At 43.9% G+C, this 19380-nt stretch overlaps 1 protein-coding gene and 1 long non-coding RNA gene across 8 annotated transcripts in view; both read left to right on the forward strand.

Moving 5' to 3' along the window:
• The first annotated feature begins 383 nt into the window (after positions 1-383).
• LOC131402535 (uncharacterized) lies at positions 384-11929 on the forward strand. Of its 7 annotated transcripts, none has more exons than XR_009218757.1 (8): positions 384-817; positions 1372-1582; positions 1726-2493; positions 2774-2913; positions 4179-4282; positions 7319-7410; positions 9895-9930; positions 10304-10367. It is a non-coding gene; the product is annotated as an uncharacterized LOC131402535 (long non-coding RNA). The 7 variants fall into 7 exon arrangements; XR_009218755.1 differs by having other exon boundaries at positions 1726-1821; positions 2407-2913; XR_009218754.1 differs by lacking the exons at positions 9895-9930; positions 10304-10367 and adding exons at positions 11461-11609; positions 11908-11929 and having other exon boundaries at positions 1726-2913.
• Positions 11930-12097: 168 nt separating this feature from the next.
• LOC131402525 (5'-3' exoribonuclease 2-like) overlaps positions 12098-19380 on the forward strand; it is a 231669-nt gene continuing 224386 nt past the window's right edge. Inside the window, exons 1-2 of the mRNA XM_058537228.1 lie at positions 12098-12170; positions 15825-16148. Of these exons, the coding sequence (XP_058393211.1) occupies positions 15939-16148 (210 nt within the window). The 5' untranslated portion in view covers positions 12098-12170; positions 15825-15938. The remainder of the gene's footprint in view (positions 12171-15824; positions 16149-19380) is intronic.

Below are 19380 nucleotides of genomic sequence, written 5' to 3' on the forward strand. Positions count from 1 at the left end.
GCAGGAACCACACCAGCATTCTCTGCCCACATTGGGACACTGTTGGAGCTCTACAAAATACCACAGATATGAGCGTGGTGGAGGGATGGATCTGGAGGGACTGAAGTTTTCCTCCTTGGTGAAATTCTGTGGCCACTCATGTGGAAAAGAAGAAAGTGGTTTTGCATGTCTCCCTAAGGAAAAAACCTACCACAGATAGTTCTTGAAATGGTGGATTCATTATTTTGGTGTGTGAATCTGAGAGAGGGATGAAGTAGCCTGAGGCTAGCATCACTGTCTAAAGCAGACCACAGGAGCTTCTGGAAGTGTGGTTGCCCAAATTCTCTCAAAGGAGTGGAAACTAGATATTCTGAAATAATCATACCCTAGTTATTTATCAAATAGTTAATAAAATTTTATATGTAAACATGTACTTAAAACCACTTTACACTCTTCAAATGCTTTACAAATAGTCACAAATTTAATCCTAATATAAGACAATGAATAGGTAACGTTATTATGGGACTTTTTAGAGATATAGAAACTAAGATGGATAGAGGTTATTTAACCTTCTCAAGTGCGTTAAGCTAGTCACATTAGAGTCAGGATTTGAACCCAGGCAGTCTGGCTTCAACGCCAAGCTTCCCCTCAATCACTTCTACCATCAGATAATATTGCTTCATACTCACAGTGTTAGCACCAAGAATGTAAGTTTAGCTAACTGATCATATGAATTTTGTTGAAATTCTGTTTATTTTTCTTCCAGAGAACTCAATATGGAACACTTTTTCTCTTTTGATTCAGACAACCTATGGAGATTTTGATCCTGTACTGAAAGGTAAGGACTAGTTTTCCTCTCTCTATCAGATAGCTCACAAGGACACATCTCTAGTCTTCAGAATGGTCTCATTGTTGACACATTTTGGCTGGACCTGGGTAGGAATCTTAGTATCAGTTGATAAAAAAGGTGAGCAGTTCCTCTGGGAACTTAGAAGAGAGATGACTATGAACGGTGCCTGCCTGTGACTAAGATACCTGTGAGCAAGAGGACGTACACTTCAAAAGATTGGACATGCATAGCCAGAAGCACAGACTCATCAGCCAACGTGTTTATCATTTATGGTGACACAAGTAGATTAATAAATGTGAGCATTGCAGGAAACCATTATTTAACCACTCAGAAGGTGTGGATCACTACACCACAGTGGGATGCTTCTTTTATTCCATGTCACCACTTTTTCGATACCTACCATGGGAGTCTTTCCTTTGCGCACCAGAACTTTGACATATCTGGATTTAAACACTCTCTATGGACAGTTAGCCCCTCTAAATACCAAGAAGACTTTTTCTTTACCAAATGATGCCTTGAACATTTCAACTGCTCATTTGCAGGAACTGAATGTGGAAATTTTTGGAGTGTCCATTCAATGCCTCCCTGGAGTCTCTGCCAAAGGAAACATTAGACACGACTCTGTCTGGATCCAGCTACTACATCTATGATGCTGTGGATGTGGTGGCCTGAGCCCTCCATGAAATACTTTTTATAAAAGCAGAACAGGGGTCCATAATGAATGCAGGCCAGCTCATGTTTCTCCCTTAGCAGGTAAAATTCTCCCTTAAATAGGATTCTCATTATTGTTCTTTTAGGATCCGAGAGTTATTTTATTTGGGTATCGAATTGTGATTGTCACATTGTCACAGATCAGCAGTGACTTGTGCATAATGAATTACTGTTCTTTCTTACAGGTTGCAAGTAAACCTCTAATGATTGTAGGGTCTAATTAGCAACAGTGTCAACTCTTTTAACTAGAAATAATTGATTAAAAACTTTCACTGTGAGAGGTAAGTGTTCAAGAGAAAACAATGACAATTCATCCCAGGGAATTAAAAAATTCAGGGATTTCCAAAATCTAGTTCTGGCCCTATCCCTTGATATCTTAAATGCTTCTGGGGAAAGGACAATTTATTTGAACTTCCTGCATTTTTCTAGAAAGGCTACTGATAGCTAAATAAATATTTCCCCATTGAAATTTAAAATGACTTTTGGAAGCAAGGAGTTTGATCCCCTTTTTACAGATCAGAACCCCAATACTATGAAATATATTTTAATTCCCCAAGTCCTTATCAATTCTACTTAGATGAATTTGTACATGAACCTAGACTTATATAAATCCAAAACCTATGAATAATGTGTCATGAAACTCTTGCTTTCAGGTATGAGGAAGTGAATGTCATGTCAGATCTAAATACACACATTTGTTGTGAATATATATTTGTTCATGTATATATACAACCATATATATAGTTATGTATTATACAAATATCAGTTGTACATTTATATAGAAATTATATCAATTAATGCGTGAAGATTCTGTACTAGGAGCTTTCATCTCTTCTCTCTCATTTAATAAAATATTTTGTTCAAAGGTAGGAAGAAGCAGGCTGTCTTTCTTTGTCTCTTCTTGAGCTCGAGGAAACTCCCTAGCACCCCTAAAGCAAACCTCATTGCTCAAGGTGCAGCTCAGGTTTAGCCCCACAGCACTCCCTGGACGTGGAATCTTCAGGAATGGTTTAAACCTCACCATGTGCTCTCTGAGGGCAGACAAGAATGCCTGCTTCCTTAAGCGTGCAGAATAGTAAACACTCCCCAAATTGAACTTATTCAGAGGATGACTAATATAGAGGGAAAAAAATCTAATTGCTGGGCAACTCAGTATCCCCACCAGTTCGAATCTGGGTTTTCTGCCTTCAATTTCCATGCTCATTTCATTTCCCAATTATGTCTCCCTTTTAGCTCCACCCATTCCTAAGAAACACCCAATTTAAAAAAAGCACTGGAGCTCACGTGTCACTGGATGAGAAAAGAAACTCTGTGTCACAGCATGTAATTCTGAACTATATGATTTTCCTAAAGGTCTTGGACTTCAGGTGAAAGTAAGGGAGTTTGTTCCCCAGGAACCACGTGGTCAAGGTTTCATCATACATGAGGAGCTGATAGACTGGGCCATGCGATTCAAAAAGGTTGCAGACAAGTCAATCTTGGATTAATCATCTACATCACAAGATAGAGAGCATATATGAAAATAATGGTGAAATCATTTAACTCATAACAAAATTCTCATTTGTTGATATAATTTTTCTTACTGTCCAAGAGATATTGAAAGGACACTTGTAATTAAAGAGATATTCCGGAATTTTGAAATGCTTTATACATTACAGCAGGACAGTGAGGCTACCAATTTAATAGGATGAGCTGATAAAAAATTGATTGAATTCCCATTTAAGCTGAAAAAGTGTCAATCTCACGTGCTTGCAAATTTATTGCTCTGCATGCATTGTGCCCTGAAGATATAACAGATGCTGACGACCTAGACTTTTGATGATTTAAAGATACAATTCAAATTGTCTTTTGCCATACGCTTTTCTTCCAGAAAACAAATTTTATTCTCTTTAACGAAAATCAAAAGAATTGACATTGAGGGTTTTTTTTAATATTTCAATATTTTATTAATTTTCCTTATATTTCCATCTCTTCATCCCAACTTTATACATTCTTGTAGAAAAATTCACCATCAGAAAAAAAGATTCTTTTGGCTCCCAAGGAACTGCATTCTTCCTCTTCTTCAGATTTCCCTTTAGAACTCAGTCTTGTAAGCCATCCCTCAAGATGCTATATTATATCATTCAAGCCTGTCCCTGTGTCTTTGGTGTATAATCTACCTGACATTAAATACATTACTAAATAAATTCAATAATTACAATTTGTACTAATCAAACAATTCTCATATAAATGCATTGTATGAATTAAAATATTATTTTTTATTAAGGTAAAATCTGCTTATAGTTCAAAAAAGTAATCCTGGAATACCATATTCAGAATCACATTTGTTATTGCCAGATGCCCCATTCCATAAAACAAACAAGTGTCCTAGTCATTGAGATGGAAAATTTTTTAAATCAGTACGTATTTTCGTGTTGGGAACTCTTTTCTGCAGATTGACCTTGATTTTAATTTGCTTTCCCTGGGTGCATCAATCATGTCAAATCTTATAGGTGATCTCTAAGATAAGTTTTGAGATAATTTAAACAATATTATCAATTATTCAATATTATTAAATAAAAAAATATTATCCAATTATATAGTATTGTTCAGTATCATCAATAATTCTCTTCTTTCAAACTCCCCACTCTGGGTGTAGGACGTTCTGTCAGCCAGGATTCAGGAACATCCCTCAGGAAGAGAGAGCTACCTGCTGCTTTGTCTGTGTATTGTGCCCAGAGAGAGAAATATGTAATCAGACAGGTATGAACTGGCAAAATTACACAATCACTTTCTCTCACCTCTTCTTTGTCTCCAAATAAAATGTAAAGGATCTGAGAGTAACCAATAGCATCACATTTCTTCATTATTTTCTATTATTTCATTCACTCATTCAATACATTCATTTAGGAAATCAATACATCGTTTCCATGTTGGGAGTTACCTTGATCTGGCTTCCTTATACTCACATTGTTAGGTTCTGCTGAAGCAGCTCTTCTCAAGGGAATACAACCCTTAAACCACATGATGTGTTAGGCAAACACTTAGAGATTCCGTAGCACCGTATACTCATCTGGATCACAGAATAACACACATGGAATTATGATGGAAGTAAGCGTGGGTGTCTTTAGCACATGCCTCCTATTCATATCTTTACACCCAAGGTGGCGAGCACTATGCCTTACACATAGTAGGTGTGCAAAAACCAGAACTAAAGATTCAATAAATGAATGGACATATTATATTATTATTACTCTAGTAGAAGACATAAACAATGAACTGAGCATGCAAACTTGATAAGATAAAGGCTCTGCTTTCCAAGAAATCATAGTGAGGTACATGTGAAAAAGAATAGCAGGGCAATTTGAAAAGTGCCAAAATAAAGGTAGTTAGAGGTTAGCAGAGTCAACAAGAGTAGATAGTGTTACTTGGATAAATCAGATAATTCTTCATGGAAAGCTTATGTTTGAGTTGAGCTTTTAAAAATATGGGGGGATTTTTCAGTTAAAGATGAAGAGGGCCTCTTGGCAACAGATGTTTGAGCAACAAAAGTTATGCAAGATTAATAAGTTCTGGAGACCTACCATCCAACATGGGCCGATAGTTCACAATACTGTACTGTAGACTTAAAAATTTACTAGGAGGGTAGATTTATGTTAAGTATTCCTACCTCAAAAGAAAAAAAGTATTTTAAAAAAGGAAGTTAAATAAAAAAATTAAAGAGGACAGGAGGAAACATTTGGGGGTGATGAATAGGTTAAGGACTTGAGTAGTGATGGTTTCACGGGTGTATATTATCTCCGAACACATTAAGTTGTATACATTAAATATGTACAGCTTTTTGTATGTCAGTCATACCTCAATAAAGTTTTTTTAAATGTTTTCATGTGGCATATTCAGACATTCAGAATATGACTAATATGACTGGAATGAGATGATAAAAGACTGATCATGGATGATGATGGAATAGGTAAATAATGAAAAAAAATCCCATCATATTTAAAGTACAATATTCCAGTCCTACCAAACAAAACAGCAAACAATTCATATATACTTATTACCAAAGTTGTCTCTACATTGCTAAATGTTCTGTCCAGTAAGATAATTCATGAAATAACATATTACAGAAATAATAATGGGCTGGAGGAGAGAGCATGTTTACAAATTATGTTTGTTGTTAGAATGCATCTGGCTATAAATTAAAAAGAAAAAAATCTAAAAGTGTCTTTTAAAAAATATTTATTATATCCCATAAAAAAGACCAGAGTAATTTACTACGATGATTCTTTGTGCCAGAAAAAATAAAAGCACAATTGTTGCATTATAAAGATGGAGAAGGAAATAGGTTTCATTCCATTTGTTATTTACTTGATGAATGATGTCATAGATATCACTTTTTACAAAAAAATAGTGAAAGAATTAAAAAAAAGGCCATGATAGAATGACTCCAGGTTTAGGGAAAGGAATGAAGAAAAGCTATTCAACATCCAGCTACCTGTACAGTCTAGGGGTGCACGGAAAGCATCGCCTCCAGCCCCGCCCCTGGAGCTGATTTCCTCCCACTGTGAAGTCGGCCTGACTTATTCCAGCCCCACCCCCGCCTCTTCCCGCCCCTGGAACTGGTCTCTGCGGACAACCTCCTGGCCTGGTTCCGCCCGCAGCCTGGTCCCGGCTCATTGCCCCGCCCGCACCCTTGTCCCCCCCACCCCCGGGCCTGGTGTCACTCACACCCTTGTGCCCGCCCACAGCCCGCCCCTAGAACTGGTTCCCGCCCCTAGATTCCGTCCCTGTCCCTGGTGCTGACCCAGCCCGCGTCCCAGCTTCGCACTCACTCTAGACACTGGAGACCTCCCCCGAGGCTGGGGTGCGCGGCCCCGCCCCGCCCGCCGCCTCAACCCGGAGCCCCCAAACGTCCGTCCTCCCAGAACGCCCGCCCGAGACCGGAAGCGGAAGCGCGGGCGGCGCCGTGGATGGAGCGGGAGGTCTGCGCGGTGTGTCCAGTCTTCTCGGCGCGGACCGCATTCCCGTGGACCTTCGGCCGAAGGGGCGACGCGCGGTAAGCGGCGGGCGGTCCCGGCTCCGGTCGCGGTCCAGGGAGGGGCCTGGGCCGCGGGCAGCCCCGTCACGGCCCGGCGTCCCTCCGTCCCCCCGGAGCCCCGTTTCCCCCGGGCTGTTCGCTCAGGGCGCCCGAGGCTGCTGTTCCTCCCGGCTCCGGGTGCCGCCGGCCCCTCCTCAGAGTCCCCGTCACCGTCCTCCGTGTGATTTTGTCCCCAGGGGGCTTATCCGCGTCTGGAGGCGGTGTTTGGGTTGTTACTAATGGGGCGCTCCTGGCATCTAGAGGGGGAGGCAGGGATGCTGCTCAGCGTCCTCCAGGGCCCAGGACGGCCCGACAGAGAATCATCCGGCCCCAAATGTCAATGGTGCGGAGGTTGGGAAACCTGCTCCAGGGCCTGAAAATCTCCTGAGCCCTGAATGAAGTGTGGGAATTGTTTACCAGTCAGCGAGCCACTTACAGGGGCCATAAATGACAAGCTTGTTTAAAGGGTCCGGAGTCACCAAAAAGTCTCTGTCCAGCCAAGTGAGTTGAGCGACTCAAGTGCACACAGCACGGAGCTGCTTCTCCCATCTTGGGGAGCAGGTGACTGGATAGGAATCGGGAAAATCCAGTCTCAGCCAACAGTTACAGTTAAATCAGTAAATACGAAAAAGAAAAGTAAGTGTGGTGGGCTTTCCTTCCATCACCTGTATTACTCCCTGTAAAAGGCCTCAAAAGCAGTCTTTGTTTTTTTTTTCCGTTAGAAAAGAAAAGTGTCTGTGGGGCTCAAGTTTGAGTTGAAACCAGGCTCAGGGTCCACCTGTCCTCGCTGATCCGTGGATTTCTGTGTGACCAGGTGAGTACCCTGTGGACCTCGTACCAACAGGTTCCAGCAGCCTCCGCTGTGCAGAAGACCTGCCAGTGGGCTTTCCTGGGCTCAGGTTGTCAGCACAAGGACTCACTGAGAGTGAGGGTATCATGAGGAAAATTATTTATGTTTGATGGATTATATTCAAGGGAAAGATGGTAAGGTTTGTGAGGCTCTGTGTGTGTAAATAATTCAGAAAATACAGTTATTTGCAAAGAAGAACACATTAAACAAATATATGTAAATAAGTGTAAATATGTGTAACAGTAAAGAAATATAGACTTACCTGCATTCCGAATTCTCAAAAGTCAGGATTTCATATATAAATATAAATATATAAATGTTTTACGTGTATATGTAGTATTACAAGACATCTCATTAAATATTAGCAGGGATGCTCAGCAACATTCCTCAGGCCTATTCAATTTGACTTCTAAAGACCTGTAAATGCTCCACAAAGATTCAAAATCTTACAGACACCTGGAGAAAAATATGATTTGAACTTCTTTATGTTAGTAACAGAAATGTAAAGTTAAATTGACCAGCAGCTGGATTTATTTTCAGCATATTGTTGTTGTTTATGAGATTTCAAATCATTTGGAGGAATATTAAGCAACACCTTTTAGATAGAAGGGTAGGGCACTAGTCTCCAAAAAGATTGTCCTCTCCACCTCACATTCTAAAGGGAATTAACTTTGCTTCTTGAATCCTTTCTGAAATAACAGTCTAGTGATTCACGTTGAAGACAATCTTGTTAAGTAATTTTATATATAATTGTTGGCCTCTCCTAATTGTGTGTGTATGTCTGTGTGCCTTTTTCATTCTAGCATTCCTGGGACGTTCTTGAGGGAATGTGTGCTTGTCATGCAGTAGATATTCTTTGAGTGCACAATTTATGGTGACCCACCATCCTCATTTATTCAGAACAGAGGGGTTTTCCAGGACACAGGACATTTAGCGTTCAGACCAGGATGGTTCCTCATCTGATGAGCCAGGCCCTGGGCCAGATGCGTGGGGACCTGGAGAACCAAACAGACCTTGTCCCACCTCCATGGGATTTATATTCTGTTAGGGAATTTGGATTGTAGACAGTTCATGATGAGAGTGATTTGGGAGTTTGGCACAAGGGGACTAAACCGGAGGGGGCAGGGAAGCCCTCTTGAGAAGGACTGATATTTAGCTTGAGAGCTGGAGTTGGGACTGGATTTAGGTGGTTGGAGGGTTAGACAGGAGTGAGGGTGTGGGAGTGTGTTCAAGAGAGCGTTTCAGGCAGAGGGACCCGCATGAGGACACCCCTGAAGCAGAGAGCCTGGTGTGTCCATGACCTGAAAGAGGGATGGCTGAGCCGAGTCAACACAGGGGGAGAGGTGTGAGCCAGACCAGCGAGGGGAACAGGCTGGACCAGGTCAGGCGTGACTTTGGACTCTGTTCTAAGACCAGTGGGAAGACACTGGAGAGGTGCGAGCAGATGGGTGATGTGATTGGCGTTTGGTCTAAGCACGTGGGTTAAAATGGACTTGAGGCTTAAGAATGAAGACTTAAGAGGCAGATAGGAGGTGTTGGGAAGAAGGTTACGAATAAGGTGATTGTTCCCTAGGCCTGGGTGATGGCTGTGGAGTAGGAAAGAAGTAGAAAGAGAAGACCTTGGAGTGTAGAACTGCGAGAAGGTAACGGTACTTTCTTGCTTGGATGTGTCAGATGGCACAGGGTAGTGACTGTGCTCCTCGCTGCTGTCCGTGCAGACCTGCAGGCGCCCCCTCACCCAGGTCTGTGTGTTCACCCCACTTAGCCACTCACAGGCCCCCCTCCACATCCTAAAGGAAGTCAGGCCTTACTTGTGAGGGGGTTGTCTCAGACGGGAGACACCGAGGAGAGCCCCTCCAGGCATCAGGGCAGCCCCTTCAGCCTCTCCCTCAGGCTCCTCCCCCTCCACTCTCTCGCTTTCCACCCTCAGAAGGACCCCTGCTCAATATTCCACGTCCCCAGGTTCTACCTCCCTTAGGCTTGAGAAGGTTGGGCAGCCAGTGGGGTGGACATTGTCTGTACCTTCCACTCTGACCCCCGCAGGTCCCGGGCTGAACAGAGAGCGACTCTACTGGGAGCTGAGCCATGAGAGCCAGGGCGTCCCCCACCTGGGCTCCTTCATCCTGGATGGGGACAGCCTCTACGTCAGTGTTGAGGGGCTTGGCTACAGCCGTGCTTTCTGTCCCTATCATAGTTCTGTGTTGCCTCCATTGCTCTAAAGTGAGCTGTGATCCATCTCTGTCTCCTTCTGGTCGGGGTGCAGTCTTCTGGGGTGATGACTGGGGCCAGCCACCTTCCATCTCGTTTCATCCCCCCTGAACACCCCTCCCCTCTTCCCCTCTGCTTTTCCCTAAGCTTTTCCCACAAAGCTCCCTACATCCTCCCTCTCCCTTAATCCTTTATGTTCACCCCAGCTCTTGCTCAGCTCCTCTCACCTTCTCTCCACAGCTGACACCTATGGAGCTGTGGCCCTGACTACTACCAGTGAGTATTCCTGGCCCTCATCTCCTGGATTCCATCCCCATTTGGGGTTGGGGAGCAGTGGTTCTCCTGCACCCACTGTCCTTGGTGAGAGAAGGACCTGGAAGGGCCCTAACTCATCCCTTCTCTCTCTCCCGTGTTCTGGTGGAGAGTTCCAGCCCAGGGTGAGAAAGCCTTAGTGACAGACGTGTTCTCCACCACATTTAAACCAATTAAAGTGGTTTTCACTTTAATTCTCCTAAAGCCTCGCGCTTGGTCCTCCTTTTCCAGGTATCCCGTATGTCTGTCCAGTGTTCTGCCCGTCCATGTGTCTCTCCTCTGTGTTCAGTCTCTCTTGTTCACCTATCTCTCTCTCTTGGGCTCCTCTCATCCACAGGCTTGCTCATCCCTCTACTCACACAGTCACCCCTCCCCTCACTCTCATTTATGCTTCACCTGTGAATGGTGGTCCTGGCACAGCCACTGCTGGAGCCCGGGTGAGCCTGGGGGCTCCTCCCACTCTGTCCCTCCCTGAGACAGCCCTCGCCACAGCTCCCGAGCCAGCCACCACGTCCCTGCATACTTCATCATCACCTGTGCCACCAGAAGCCACCACAGGTATCTGGGGGCGCCTTTTCCTTCCCAAGAGAAGCTCTCCGGCCCCACTCCTCCACCAGCCAGTTGTGATCCAGGAGCTGGGCAGCCACAGTGTGAGATTCTGGTTTTGAGGAAATGGTGCTGATCACAAAGATTATACCAATGATTCAGTCTGAGGCCAGCCCTCAGAGAGCCCCTAGCCTTGTGAAATTAACACACCAATATAACACTGTGTGGGAGGTTTCGGGGAGAGGCGCCTGGCATAGTTTGCAGAGGAAGAGCTTGCTAGAGAAAGTTTCACCTGAACAGAGTCTTTAAGAATGAGCAGGAGGGACCCAGGCAGGTAGAGGATGAAGAGTTTTTCTGGCAGAGAGGATTCCATGAGCAAAGGCTTGCGCCAGAAACAATACGCCATATGCGGAGAATTGAAACGAATTTGGGTTGCGTGAAGCATAAAGTTTAACCCGCAGTAGATGGATAAAATGAGACTGAAAGGTCAGCAGGAGCCAGATTGAGTAGAGCCTTGAGTGCCAGGTCAAGAAGGTTGAACTAAACACTGAAGGCCATAGGGAGCCATGGGTGGTACTAGAGCAGTGGTGGCCCTAGTGAGGTATTCATTTCAGAAAGATTCTTCTAGTGGTGCATGTAGAACATCCTTTAGACAGAGCATCCAGTGAGCCTGCTGGGGTGTTGGTCCGGGTGAAGGAAGTTAAGTCCCCTGAGCTGGGACAGGGATGGAGAGAGGGAGTGTATGTGAGGACCAGTGCGCAACTGGAATTGGTGTTACTGGGAGGGAGGAGGAGCTGAGCAGATGTGCTGGTTCTGACTTGGGTGACCACACGGGTGGGTGGTGGTGCCCCTGGGAGAGAAGACGCCAGATGATAATAAGTGCAGGACTCTGGTGTGGTCTCAGGCCAGCTCTCAGTGATGGCCATCGCTCTCCCTCTTGTCTTGCAGCTTTGGGACACAACCTGAAGACCCTCACAGTCACCTTCCCCATCTCCACCCTCCAGTATTCATCAGACAGGAGCAATGGCTCAGCCACGTTCAACTCCACTGAGAGGGTCCTGCAGAGCCTGGGGAGACCCTGGTCCCAGCAGCTCCTGGTGGGTTAAATCCCACCCAGCCCCTCCCCCAATCCCTGTCCCTCCTGCTCATCCTCCTCCTCCTTCCTCCCCAGCTGGATCCTTGTTCAAGGAGAGCAGCCAGGGCCCCTTCTACACGTTTCAGACCGGTCTCCCTCAGGTAAGACCCTCCCCTGAGCATTTGCCCCTAATGACCACTTTTGTGACCACCCCTCTCTCAGTCTCCCCACTGTCCTCCCATTTCCTCCTTCCTGTTCTGGCCCCCACTCCAGAGGTTTCAGGACCTCTCTCTCGATTCCCCACGTACCTCTCTCCCCAGGCCTGAGAAGGATGGGGGAGCCACCTGAGTGGACGCTGTCTGCACCCACCGCCGTGACCCCGTGGGCCACCATGCCTCTGTGCTGGGAGCTGACAGTCTCCACGTGTCTGCTCTTCCTCTCGGTGGCTCCAGGCTCTGCACCCTGGAGTTTATGCATGCAGAGAGAACACCAGCTGCATTTCCCCAGCATCAGCTGGAACCTCAGCAACCCGGAGCCCACATCCTCGGAGTACACCGCCCTGCTGAGGGACACCCAGGACCAGGTGGGTTCTCCCCTGTCCCATCTCTCCTTGCCCTGAAGGCACCCTCATTCCTCCGTCTGACTTACATCTGTTACATGGTTGTTTCAGTCCTTCACTTTCCCTGCGTGTCTGGGTTCTCTCAGTTTCCAGAGGTCATGTCCTAGCTGCCTTCCCCATTTCTCACATGGGTAAACTGAAACTCAGAAAAGGGAGTATTGTGCCTAAGGTCACACAATGAGTTAGGGGCAGAGCCAGGATTTGAAGTCAGGTCTCCCTTTCCCCAAGGTCTGTGATCTTTCACCGGCTCCAGTGGCCCCCTGCGTCTCCAGGAGACCTCCATCTCTCCCATTCTCCCTCGCGTTTGTTCTAGGTCACCAAGCTCTACAGAGGCAGCCAGCTGTGAGACATATTCCACTCCTGCCTGGTCACCGACTTGATGTAGGTTGAGGATATTGGAAGCATTGGCTGAGCTGGTGGCTGATGGCTCTGAGCTCCCGTGACACATCCTTGATCTGGAAGTCACTGACATGGTGCCCATTCTCCCCCACATCCCTGTCAGCTAATCCTACCATCTCCTTCCATAGGTTTTCGGGGGTTGAGAAAAGCATTAACATTTGGGGCCACCAACCTCCAGCATCCTCCTCCTCCTCCTCTTTTGGAGACTTTCAACAAATATCAGCAGTCTAACTGTGCTCTCCAATAGTGGAGCCACTAACCACATGGGGCAATTTAAATTTTTTATACACCTCTTGGGATACGATTCACATATTGTGTGTGGGGGGGGCTGTATTTTTTAGGTTTTTGTATATACAATATCTTCACCTCTGCAAAACAAATAGTTTTACCATTTCCCTTCCAATCTGGGTTTCTTTTATTCCTTTTTCTTGCCTAATTGCCCTCATTAGAAACTCTAGTACCTGTGATTAAGATATCAGATGAGGGAAGACATCATGGTCTTGTCCCTGGTCTTAGGGGGAAATTTTCAGTCTTTCCGCATTGCATATGGTGTTAGCTGTGGGTTTTTCATTGAAGCTATTTATAGGTTGAGAAAGTTTTTTTCTATTCCTAATTTGTTGAGTGTTTTCTTTTTTAGACATGAAGGGTGTTGTATTTTGTGAAATTCTTTTCTATGTATATGGTTGAGATTACGTGGTATTGGCCGTTATTCTATTAATATGGTGTATTACATAATCAAGTTTTCAGATATTAAGCCACCGCTCCAACTAGAGGTGAGAGATTCAGACGTTCTCAAGTCTGTCCTGGGCATGCCACATCCCTGAGCCCTTGTGGCCTTCTAGATGCCCGCAAATACCCTGGAGATTTTCAAAGCCCCCTGTGGACATCTCATTCCCCCAATTTTTCTTCTAAGTTTTTGGCTCACCTCTTGCCTGCCTCCCCTGGTGTCACTCCCTCAGGCAACTACAATAGAAAACAATTAGCCCTGATTGTTTTTAGCAAGTGCCCTGGGGACAGACTTTCCTCCCTGGGCAAGCTCTGAGTCTAGTAACGACAAGCCGTGAACATGGGGCGTTTTCGGGGAGCTGCCAGGCAGGTCAGCTAGTTGCAGTTGGGTGGGGAGGGGTCTTTTCAGAGCTCCACACCCATTATGGCTGCTGTGCTGCGGGTTGTCTCAGCCACCATGGTTCTGAGACTGACGGTTTTCACAGTCATGGAGGATGTTGTGAGAGCAGGATGGGAATAGTGCAAGTTATAGTGCCACGAAGTTTGCTCCCTTTATCAAGATTCCACCGTGTGTCTTCTCTAAACCCTCCTCAGATTCTTACAAGCCTTTGATTAATCTCTAGACTTCTGAAAAGTTGATTTCGACCATTTTTACCAGTGTTCTCATTGTTTTTATGCATTTGCAGAAGTCCTTACTCCAAAGTTTCAAAAATGTTCTCCCTGTAGTTATTTATTTATAAATTAATTACTTGAAATGAAATTACATGGGAAATTCAGTTTCTCACTCACACACACTAGCCACATTTTAAGTGCTCGATAACAACATGGGGCTAATAATGAGTGTATTTGGTAGTGCAGGCAAATGTTGACATTATTGCAGAAAGTTCTCTTGAACAGGACCCAGAAGCAGGGAATCTAGAATCAGGGTAGAATTCTAGACACACTTGTTCATACTTGTGCCCTTCTGGGTCTGTCCCCCACAGTAACCACACTGGAGTGGACTCCCTGTGTACCTTGCAGCTTTGGCACAGAGACTGGACGGAGTTGCCATCTATGAGGAATTCCTGCGGCTGACCCAGAATGGTACCCAGCTGCAGAACTTGACCCTGGACAGGAAGAGTGTCCTTGGGGATGGTAAGGCTCCCTGCTCATTGGGAAAGGAAGTGAGGCCTTTCTGGGGACTCTGGAGGCCTGGAGCTGAGAGAGCATTGAACTTTCTCAGGCTGGCAGGAGGTGGCATAGTCCCCCAGTCTTTACCCACCAGTGAGAGAGAGAAAAGGACACCAGTGTAATATAGGAGGCCCTCACCTTCTCCTAGACAGCTCTGTGACCTCAAGCTAGTCACCTCCCCTCTCTGGACTTTTGTTTCCTTATCTCTGCACTGAAACCCACTGGGCCAGATGCTCAGTGAGGGCCTCCAGCTGTGTGTGAAGCAGACTTACAGGTTTGGGCGTCATGTGGTTTCTGATCCACAGGCTATAGTTTGCCAAGTCCCGCTCTAGATGAGCAGCAATGTGCTAGAACTTTCTGCAGTGGTGGAATGTTCTATATCTGTGCTGAACAGTGCATAGCTGCATGTGGCTGTTGAGTGCTCAAAGGATGGTATTGGGACTGGTCTTTATTGTTACTGAGTTTTAATGTTACTGAGGTACCAGAATTTTTATTTTATTTAACTAAAATTAATTTTAATTCAAAAAGAGACTTGTTGCTGCTCCATATCAGACAGCACACCTGTAAGAGGTTGTCTGGATAGAGGTACAAGAAGGGGGACATGCACCCTCCCACCAAGCCCACTGGGTGCTGTGTGTCCTACCCTCCTGGAGTTTATGTTGTAGCTGTCAAGAACAAGAATAGAGAATTGAAACTTATCAATTAATTGATGTGAACAAACTCATACTTGCAGGCGGAAATCAGAGAAGACTTCCTGCAGGATATTACATTGTAGGTTAATCCTAGAAAATGAATATTAAGCGAATAGATAAAGGAGAAGGGGATGAATGTGTTTCTAGGCACGGAAGAACACTTTTGAGTGGGAATTTACAAATTTAGAGAGATCCCATAGGCTTGCCAACTGTGATGACCCATTCTCCCCCCGGCCGTCTTAAGAAAGTCCAGCTCAAATTCAGTCCTCTGTGCCCAGAGGTATGAATTTGGTATGCATTTGGTTTAATTTATTAAATTTTTGTTCTGTGATAATGGCCTTGGATTTTGTAGGAATGTGTGGTCACGTTTTAGAGATGGAAACTAAAATGGGGTGAAACATGATGATGTCTACTTGACTTTAATATTTCATTGAAAACATGGGATGAATCAAAGGTGGCAAGTGTTAATAATTTATACATTGATAAAATGTTTTAATTGGATGGAATATATATGGTTAAATTAGATGATGGATGTTTATGAGACTGTTCCCTTTATTTTTCTGTGTCTAAAAAGTTCTGTTAAAAAGAGTGAACCACACTCACATGCATTCTCCATTTGATTCACTTCCAGAATATTCTCCCAACAGAGATGACACCTTGACTGAGAAGCCTGGTGAACCTGCAGGAAGCCCCAGCCCACGGAAGGTGGCGAGAATCTTGATGCTGTGCCTCATCGAAGAGAACCATGCGCACAGGGTCTTGGATGATGAGGAAAGTTGTCCAACCCTTGTCAAGGATGGTTGAGGCACAGTGGGGTCAGCAGGAGCCCTGGGGCGATGACAGGAGATGGCTCACCCCACCACTTGTCTCCCCAGACCTCCCCGTCTGGGCCCTCATCCTCATCTGCTTGCCGGGAATCCTGGTGCTCATCACAGGCCTGATCTGCTGTGTCCTGGTAAGCCATGACGTGTTGCTTATCTTCTTACTATTGGGTTATAAGAGCTCTTTATATATTATAAGTACACGTCCTTTTCTAGGGATATGTTTTGCAGATGTTTTCTCCCAGTCTGTGTGTGGCTTGCCTTCTCCTTCACAACATGAGTCATTGGGTAAATGAAAGTGACAGTCATCATGAGATTCCACCACACTTGAGAATGGCTAAAATTAAAAAGACTGATTATAGCAAGTGTTGTTGCAGATGTCAAGTCACTGAAACTCTCATCGAGTGCTGGTGAAAAATAGCTTGGATGCGTCTTTAATAATTACATACGTCTACCCAGCCATTCCTCCCCTAGGAATCCATCCAAGGGAAGTAAACCCGTAGGTCTATACACAGACTTGTACACACATGTTGATAACAACCTATTTATAGTACACAAAAACGGAAAACAACCCAAATGTCCATCTACTGGTGAACGGATACACAAAGTGTGATATTTCCCTACAGTGGAATACTATATAACCATAAAAAAGAATGAATTTTTTTTTTTCTTTTTTAATTATTTTATTGAACTTATAAAGGGTTTTAACATTGTGTAGTTTCGGGTATTCATTATTATTTGTGAATTTCTGTATAGACTGCATCGTGCTCACCAACAGTAGTCTAACTTTTATCCATCACCATGCATATGTGCCCCTTTAACTCTTTCACTCAACCCCCAGCCCCCATCCCCTCTGGTAACCACTAATCTGTTCTCTTTATCCCTGTGTATGTTTATCTTCTACATATGAGTGAAATAATGCATATTTGTGTTTGTCTGGCTTATTTCATTTAACATCTTACCCTCCAGGTCCATCCACGTTGTTGCAAACAGGACGATCTTGTCTTTTGCTTCTGGCTGAGTAGTATTCCATTGTATATAACACATACCACATCTTCTTTATCCATTCATCTGTAGCAGGGCGCTTGGATTGCTTCCATGTCTTGGCTATTGTGAACAATGCCTCAGTGAACACACGGCTGCATAAATCTCTTTGAATTGTTGATTTCAATTTCTTTCGATAAATACCCAGTAGTGGGATAGCTGAAAAGTATGGTATTTCTATTTTTAATTTTTTGAGAAATCTCCATACTGTTTTCCCTGGCAGCTGCACCAGTTTGCGTTCCCACCAGCAGTGTGTGAGGGTGCCCTTTTCTCCTTATCCTCTCCAACATTTGTTATTTTTTGTCTTGGGAATTATAGCCATTCTGATAGGTGTAAGGTGATCTCTCATTGTAGTTTTGATTTGAATATCCCTAATAATTACTGATGTTATACATCTTTTCATGTGTCTGTTGGCCTTCTCTATATCTTCTTTGGAAAAATGTCTGTTCATATCCTCTGCCCATTTTTAGATTGGATTGTCTATTTGTTTGTTGTTGGGTTGTATGAGTTGTTTATATATTTTGGAGATTAATCCCTTGTCAGATATGTGATTTGCAAATATTTTCTCCCAGTTGGTGGGTTTTCTTTTCATTTTTTTTTTTGTGAGGAAGATCAGCCCTGAGCTAACATCCGTGCTAATCCTCCTCTTTTTTTCTGAGGAAGACCGGCTCTGAGCTAACATCTATTGCCAATCCTCCTCCTTTTTTCCCCCAAAGTCCTAGTTGATGGGTGTATGTCATAATTGCAGATCCTTCTAGTTACTGTATGTAGGACGCAGCCTCAGCATGGCCAGACAAGCAGTGCATCTATGCACGTCCGGGATCCGAACCTGGGCCGCCAATAGCGGAGCGCGCACACTTAACCACTAAGCCATGGGGCCGGCCCTGTCTTTTCGTTTTGTTCATCGTTTCCTTTGCCTTGCAGAAGCCTTTTAGTCTCATGTAGTCCCATTTGTATATTTTTTCTTTTCTTTCCCTTGCCTGAGTAGACGTGGTATTGGGAAGGGTGCTGCTAAGACTGATGTCAAAGACTGTACTGCGTATATTTTCTTCTAGGAGTTTTATGGTTTCAAGTGTTAGATTCAAGTCTTTTATCAATTTCGAGTTAATTTTTGTGTATGGTGGAAGATAATGATCTACTTTCATTCTTTTGCATGTTGCTGTCCAGTTTTCCCAACAGCATTTATTGAAGAGACTTTCCTTTCTCCATTGTATGATCTTGGCTCCTTCGTCAGAGATTAACTGACCACAGATGTGTGGTTTTCTTTCTGGGCTTTCAGTTCTGCTCCATTGATCTATGAGTCTGCTTGTGTGCCAGTACCATGCCATTTTGATTACTATAGCTATGTAATATATTTTCAAGTTAGGATTGTGATGCCTCCAGCTTTGTTCATTCTTCTCAGGATTGCTTTGGCTGTTTGAGGTCTTTTGTTATTCCATATATATTTTAGGATTCTGTGTTCTATTTCTATGAAGAAGGTCATTGGGATTCTGATTGGGATTGCATTGAATCTGTAGATTACTTTAGGTAATATGGACATTTTAACTGTGTTTATTCTTCCAATCCATGTGCATGGAATATCTTCCAATTACTTCAGGTCATCATTGATTTCTTTCAATAATGTCTTATAGTTTTCATTGTATAGGTCTTTAACCTCTTTGGTTAAATTTATCCCTGGACACTTTTTTCTTTTTGTTGCAATTGTAAATGGGATTGTATTCTTGAGTTCTCTTTCTGTTAGTTCATTATTAGAGTATAGAATTGCAACTGATTTGGTAAGTTGATTTTGTATGCTGCAACTTTGCTGTAGTTGTTGATTATTTCTAATAGTTTTCTGATGGATTCTTTAGGGTTTTCTATATTTACAATCATGTCATCTGCAAACAGCAAGAGTTTCATTTCTTCCTTTCCAATTTGGATTCCTTTTATTTCTTTTTCTGGCCTAATTGCTCTGGCCAAAACATCCAGTACTATGTTGAATGGGAGTGGTGATAATGGGCACATTTGTCTTCTTCCTGTTCTCAGAGGAGTGGCTTTAAGTTTTTCACCATTAAGTATGATGTTGGCTGTGGGTTTGTGATATATGGCCTTTATTGTGTTGAGGTACTTTCCTTCTATACCCATTTTATTGAGAGTTATTATCATAAATGGATGTTGGATCTTGTCAAATCCTTTCTCTGCATCTGTGGAGAGGATCATGTGACTTTTATTCCTCATTTTGTAAATGTGGTGCATCACAGTGATTGATTTGCAGATGTTTAACCCTCCTGGCATCCCTGGTATAATTTCCACTTGATCATGGTATATGATCCTTTTAATACA

The sequence above is a fragment of the Diceros bicornis genome, unplaced genomic scaffold (genome assembly GCF_020826845.1).
Source record: "Diceros bicornis minor isolate mBicDic1 unplaced genomic scaffold, mDicBic1.mat.cur scaffold_124_ctg1, whole genome shotgun sequence".
Classification (NCBI taxonomy): Eukaryota; Metazoa; Chordata; class Mammalia; order Perissodactyla; family Rhinocerotidae; genus Diceros; species Diceros bicornis.